The following is a 6,944-nucleotide window of genomic DNA, read 5'->3' as shown; positions in this document are numbered from 1 at the left end:
TGTCAAAATCATCTGTTCCATTGCTAATAATTCACACACATGAAATCAAATCAGCAACAGATAATTTAAAAACAAAAAAGTCGAGAAATCCAAAGTTTTTATGGCTGATTACCAAGTACAAAAAATAGTATTCAAAGCGAAATGGCCTACTTTCCTCATGGATATTAGGAACGGGAACACAATTTTCAACCCCTCCTATTTTCATTAACTTTTTTCCCTAGAAAATTCCACACCTGTCATTTGTGTGCTCTTCACAATTTTAGCGTGGGGAGCTAAAAAGAGCTTTGCTGATAATACCCGTGGCCTCAATGTAGCGATCCACACACCTAGATATGCAACTACTCTCGCTCCCGCTAAGGCTACTTCCGGGTTTGGTGATACACTTCTCAAAGCACTTACCCCTTACAGTCTGTGACAATCCACAAAAACAAATCAGCAAATAACGAATAGGAACAAAAATTACATTTGGGGAAAATTAAAATAATCAAGGTGGTGCAAATATATTAGTCCAAGTGAGGGCCATGGCATGCTTGCGATCATGTTGGTTCAAGTGAACCACTCAGCTTTGGAAGGAAGGCCTGTGCTGAAGGTTCCAGACATTGAACAACACATATTGGTTAAATGATGGACATTTAAAATGGTATATATGCTATATACTTGTACATATTCAATACTAATAAAATCAGTAGTAATGCAAATTGTTTACGAAAGACAGAATTTCAGGTATCAAGTGGCCATAATTCAAAAACCCATTCCTAGTTTTGGAGTATTATTAAGACAAAGTGTCTGTCATAATTGATTGAGCTTATTCCTACAAGCATTTACTTTTTCCTCGGCGTGAACTGCAATAAGTTTACTGGCTCAATTTTTCACATGCATTCATTGCTGGGCAGACTCAAATGAATCAACTTCATAACCTCCTCCAAAAAGGAACAGATTTCATTCCTATTCTAGCAATTTTATCACTGTAGATATGAAGAGTCATTTCTTGATTTTATGCAACAAAAAAAGATCAACAAATATGACGCATGTACAGTGATGATTTGCAAAGCATGGAAAATAGAGAGAAGAGAGAACAGAGGAAGGAGGGCGAAAGAACCAGAGAATGAAATGGAGGTTGCTTAAATTGCTTAAATTAAATTACATCAATCATTACACCTCCCTATATACACACGTCCAATAATCCTAATATAAATAGTCTTTTCCTCATTCTCGATTTACATCATTCTCCCAGATTGAGAAGAACTCTCCTCTGGATAGTAAAGCAGTGATAGAATTAGAAAAAATCATTATCAAAGCAACAAATTCGTCCTCAATAATCCAAGTAACAGTTGATCAGCACAATTATTCCAATGCATAATAACCCCAAACGCTATCATGCAAAGAAGCAACATCCTGAATCACAATAATATCTTCCATATGATACTCATGCTCAGTAGAAGTGGAAAAAGACACAGAAAGGTGATATGGCTAATGTCGAAGGAACACTATTTGTAGGCAAACTTTTTTTGGCTAGCTGGGAGGCTTAAACGTGTCTTGGTAAGTAAACCAACATTCAAAACAGGACTAAAAGTGTTATATATATATATATATAAAGTCAAATAAATATGCATTAGTTCCAAGCTTATAAATAATACGAAAGGCTTAGTGGCTCAAGCATGAAGTTACTCGAAAGAATTTTTACAATTACTCTCAAGTCACACACGAACCATGACACAGTCCCATTCATTAAAATCTAGTTTCCTATGATGCAAAAATCAATAGCAAGCTTATAATTTTTATTACTTGAATTGACATGTAAATCAAGACGGTATTGAACAAATAAATCAGAAAGAAAAGCATCAAGGGGTAAAATATAAGCATCAGGGGATTTTTTAACATGATACTCTTACAATCATGAAGCCTATTCCTCAACATAAGTAGATGAATTGCATCTTGTGACACTAATGCAAGTATGGCCGTTCTCTAAGATTTGTTAACCTTTCTCCTCCGAGTAAGGGTTCATCTAGAGGTTTGACCACTTGGTCGACATACTCTATTATAAGTTTCCCGACACATGGCCAATAGTTAAGGTACGATGGAGACAACATGATGTAATGCAACCCTTACTATAGCAATGGTAACACTCAATGATGGAAGCTTGCTGATATATATATATACACATTAATAAGTAATGGAGGGTTGTTGGTATGAATTAGAGAAAAGGGATTAGTAATTGGTCAAATTCTGGCTTAGGCTCTTTACCAACAATATCTTGGAAGTGGATCTCAGGATTTCTCAAGAGTGGGAAGAAGACCTTGACATGTGAATCTTGTAAAATTACAAGTTTGACATACTTTCATTAAGGGTTGCCCAAGACTAGGTGAGACGGATGGATCATTCCTTCAGTCCAGATCATGATGTGTTCCCAAAGTTTAAGCAATCGGCAAGAGTGTTTGTTCCATACAGAGATCGTTTCAGTTCAGTCTATGGTCTCCCCACCGGCAGTCAAATATCAATAATAACTTGCCTTGCGTTAGTAGAGTGAGAAGTGAGCAGACTCAAATACAGTTGTCAGGAGGGGCTCTGGCTTATAAGGAATGAGACTGAGCAGCAAGCAATCTAGAGGGATTGAACTTAAGGATAACCTTTGCAAAACTAATTGAATCACAATAACAACTATATGGTGAGCTGATTTTTCAAGAAAAGACATACACCTTTCAAGATCAAATTCAAGCTAAGTGCATCTTGATGCTCCAAAATATAGGCAACAACTCCAAAAAGGCTGAAATTCTGGTTCATTTTTTTAATGGTCTGATTTTGTTGTGACTGGTCTGGTTTAGATGTATCAATTAACAATTAATGGACTGGGTTTAGATAAGATTTGTGCTGCTAGATTTGGGCCACAAGTGTTTTGGGTTGGATTGGGTCAAGTCAGTTTACCGCCTTAACTAAGATGACATGTTTGGTGAGTACGGTTTGGGATGTTTTAAGGTGGAATGGTGGTTGGATTGTATTAGGTTGGACAACATGTTAGAAAGCATGGATGCAGACGTAGATGCGGGTACGCTGATACGACAAAATTTACAAAGAGTAGGATATGGGTACGGTCTGGTACGTCTATAAAAAGTATATTTTTTATAATTTGCAATAGTATATGACATATAACAAATAAAAAATCAAATGTAAAAAAATATTAAAATATTTTTGTAATGGTCAAAAAAAGAACCCCAAGTATTTGCTATATTTTTTTATAATTGCAACAAAACTCTATATTTTTTAAATTCTTATAAAAAAAAACGCAATACCCAAGGAAGCACTGGAGCGGGTACGAGTGCGGTACGGGTATGAGTGAGGGTACGCCGATTCGGCAAAACTCAAAAAAAATACGATACGGGTATGGCTGCGATACGCCGATATTTTATTTTTTTTAAAATATAATTATGGTTAAAGGATCCAACCTACAAATTAAAATTAAATATCAAAACTAAAAAAAAAACTACTCATTTTCCTATAATTTAAAACCATTAAGCTTTAAAAATAATATTGTGAAATCTCTCATTTTGACATGTTATGCATTGTGAATTTGTGATCATAATTTATTTTTAAAATCTTTCTTTTTGCTCATCAATTTGCTATTTTTATAGGGTGAGACCAAAGAAATAACAGGAGACCAAAGAAAGATTTAAAGTTAATTGCTAACAATAAAGGAAAAAAATTCTCAATTTGGACAGGTTGTCAATTGCAATTTGCATAATACATAAAATTGCATCACTCCTAACCACTACTAATCAACTAATGCAGTATCAATTTTTAATATTTTGTGCATAAACTTTAAAAGTTTGTTATGATTAAAGATTTTATAAAGAAATTCTAGGAGGATCTGAAACAAAAACATAATGCATAGTCACACACAGAACTACCCTTTATAGGCCTTGTTACTTTTTTGGTTCAAATTGCTTTTTAAAAACATCAAAATAATTTGCTGATATGCTATACAATTAATACAGACAGACAAGACAGCAGAGAAACATCAAAATTACTGATCTGCAAGGGTAAAAAAATAAAAAATAAAAAATAAAAAAATAATAATAATAATTCCTGATCTGCAAGGGCAGAAAAAAATAAAAAAATAAAAAATTAGCCCTGGTGTACCCAAAACGTACCAACGCCGTACCCACGGCATACCCAAATGAACCAAACGTACCGGACCCTCTTTTTCCGTACCCGGTACGCGTACCGCCATACCGGTACGCGTACCCGCACCCGCACCCGGTAAGTACCCGGTACTCGTACGACACTTTTTGGAGTACCTGTGCTTCATAGGCAGTACCCATACATTTTTTGAAAATTAATTTTTGCCCCTTACCCATCCCTATTCAAATCATACCCAAAGTATTTTTTATATTGAATACATGTTTCACGTAAGCATGTATTGTACCAAATACTTACCTGGTGGTACTCATACAACAATATTTTTGGAGTACCCATACTTCATAGATAATGGGTTTGTTCAAGGAATACTTGTTCAGTCAATAAGGGTCAATAATTGGGTTAGATTAACCTTTTTCTATCAATTGTTTTCCTACACATGAAAGTACAAAATAATTCAGGTGACAGTCAAAGCTAGGAATGTTGTAGGGAATGTAGATCACAATCAATGTGATAGGCTTCCAATGAGGGTAGTAGGGTCCTGACAACGACAAGCATCATTAATTCAAACAATGAGTCTGTGGCAGATTGTCAGCAAACAATGATGAACTTTAAAAAAAAAATATTTGATTGTGATGACAATGAGAAATACTGAGGCTTCACTCACGGCAAGATGATGAGTTTGCAAGGAAAAAATAGCAGCAACAATAGATCAACGATGGTTGATGTAGCGTCGTTGTTGGACTCTAATTCCAAAAATTGATGAAGAAATGGGAAGGAGAGGGAGAGGGAGAGGAGGAAGAGGAAGAGGAGGAGGAGTGTGCAATAAAGGTATGTAGAAAATTATTAATTTCCCAATTATGCTAAAATTCTCTGATAGATCATTACACCAATCCCAACATGTGTGCATGTGTGTATAGTATGTATACAATTGTCCAACAATCCTAATATAAATCAAATAAAAGACTAAATCCTAAGAAATTCCTATAAATAAAATCTTAAATAAATTAAAACTACATAAATATATATATATATATAAAGGGATACATCAGTATTCGCCTCCTCTCAATCTTTTCCCCATGATTTCCATCCAAATATCTTGCTTTCAAAGAGAGAGAGAGAGAGAGAGAGAGAGAAGAAGAAGAAGAAGACATTGATACAATTACATGTGAACTACTTTCAAAACCATAAGTCCTGAAAAAATCAAATTCTAGTCTCAAACTGCCAAACAATTAAATTGTAGTCTAGTAAGGAAGTTGCGAATTTTGTTTCTTCTTAGTTATAGATTATTCTAACAAACACCTCCAAAGAAAATGCTTAGAAAAGAAAACAAAGGAAAAAATGAAAATAAATAAATAAAATAAATGATGCAAGCTTGACAGGACATGTTTCTTACTGATTCATATGACATTCTTCTATGGTCTAAAAGCAAAGGCTTAAGCTCAAAAAGTGAAGACGTCCATTATGCCACACTGGATCCACAGCTTCGAAGATGTCTACTTGTAATATTATAATATTATTTACCAAAGTATACAAGTGAATTGAACAGCAGTCTGGCCACTACTGCCCACCTGGAATCTAACATTGAAACTCAATGGTCTGGCTAGACAAGACAATGGTTTAATTATGTCAATATAAGTAATATCCAGATCACTGAAAATGAATCAGAATAAGGTCACCAATTTCCAACCATTAAGGAACTCCAGTCATATGAATTCAGGGCTTTCCTAAAAAAATCATCAAAAGAATTGGGAAGTGATAGAGACACAAGTGTAAGTGTATGCATGTATGTGAGTTTGTGCTAAGCCAGTGGTACAGCACCTCTTCATGATTGATGAAAATAAAAACAAGAAATCTAGCATTATGTTGAAAGCAATCACTAAGATATCAATAAAATAGTCCGTCACTACATTAAACATGTTTACTGCGTTTTCCATCAAATGCAGCAATATATTGTAGAAGAAAGAAGCACAAGTAGACTTCTAAGTACACAGAGATACAGTAAAGTCAATGATACCACCAAAGACAAATGATGTTGAACTTTATGCAATCCTACCCGATTAACACACACACGGGGAGAGAGAGAGAGAGAGAGTACCTCAAGGAACTCCTCAGCGTAAGCCTGGGCAAGCTGAGTTTTGAGCTGGCTCATGAAGTCCTCGGTCGACATCTGCGACGATGATCCACTCGATGGTGACGAAAACGAATCCATCTCTCTTTCTCTATCTTTCTTGTTCGATGCCAGAGATTGACAACAGAAACCCTAGATAGATATATCTCGCCGCCCCTTCCGAAACCTCTCTCTATGCGATGGTTTGATTTGATTCGGTTTGAATAAAATCACAATTAATTTTTCGATGGTAGCAATTAGGCCTCGGGGAATTGGCTTTTTTTTTTTATAATTTTTTTTAGCTAAAATATGATATAAAAAAAATTAGTATGTTTAGGATGATTTTTTAATTTTTTATAAAAATGATGAGTAAAAAGTAGAGACAAAATATAATTTTTGACTTTTTTGTATAAGTTGTTAGCTTTTGATTTTTTAGTATTTTTTAACTTTTTGACTAAAAAAATCACTTGTCAAACGAGGTCTTAATGTACATATTAGTATATTAATTAGTATTATGTTATTATTACTGATTTCACTTATTTTACAAATTATAAATAGTCAAACGGTGGTGTTATATGCATCAATTAGTGTACACACTAGTATACAAATTACTATTATAATATTGTTATTGACCATATTTATTATACAAGTTACAAATATCCAAAATCACACAAATGATACCACATCATCTGTTAATACACTA

General features: G+C 34.4%; 1 protein-coding gene across 1 annotated transcript; it reads right to left on the bottom strand.

The window, feature by feature from the left end:
• Positions 1-6,484, bottom strand: TIM13 (translocase of the inner mitochondrial membrane 13). The gene is made up of 2 exons (XM_028199856.2): positions 6,230-6,484; positions 1-409 (listed from the first exon to the last, which is right to left on the bottom strand). Exons 1-2 carry the CDS (start codon positions 6,341-6,343, stop codon positions 260-262), a joined length of 264 nt encoding a protein of 87 aa, XP_028055657.1. The 5' UTR covers positions 6,344-6,484; the 3' UTR covers positions 1-259.
• Positions 6,485-6,944: the final 460 nt, after the last annotated feature.

Source organism: Camellia sinensis, chromosome 11, assembly GCF_055761805.1.
Source record: "Camellia sinensis isolate YWXY chromosome 11, ASM5576180v1, whole genome shotgun sequence".
In the NCBI taxonomy this organism is placed as follows: Eukaryota; Viridiplantae; Streptophyta; class Magnoliopsida; order Ericales; family Theaceae; genus Camellia; species Camellia sinensis.
Note: the sequence above shows the minus strand (reverse complement) of the source record. Positions and strands in the feature narration are given on the sequence as shown.

What these genes read in the sequence shown, in the direction of transcription:
- TIM13 (XM_028199856.2), bottom strand. Translation starts at nt 6,343, where the DNA reads ATGGATTCGTTTTCGTCACCATCGAGTGGATCATCGTCGCAGATGTCG. An exon ending in ACGCTGAGGAGTTCCTTGAG is followed by an intron (nt 410 to 6,229) that starts GTACTCTCTCTC and finishes GGATTGTCACAG; the next exon opens with ACTGTAAGGGGTAAGTGCTT.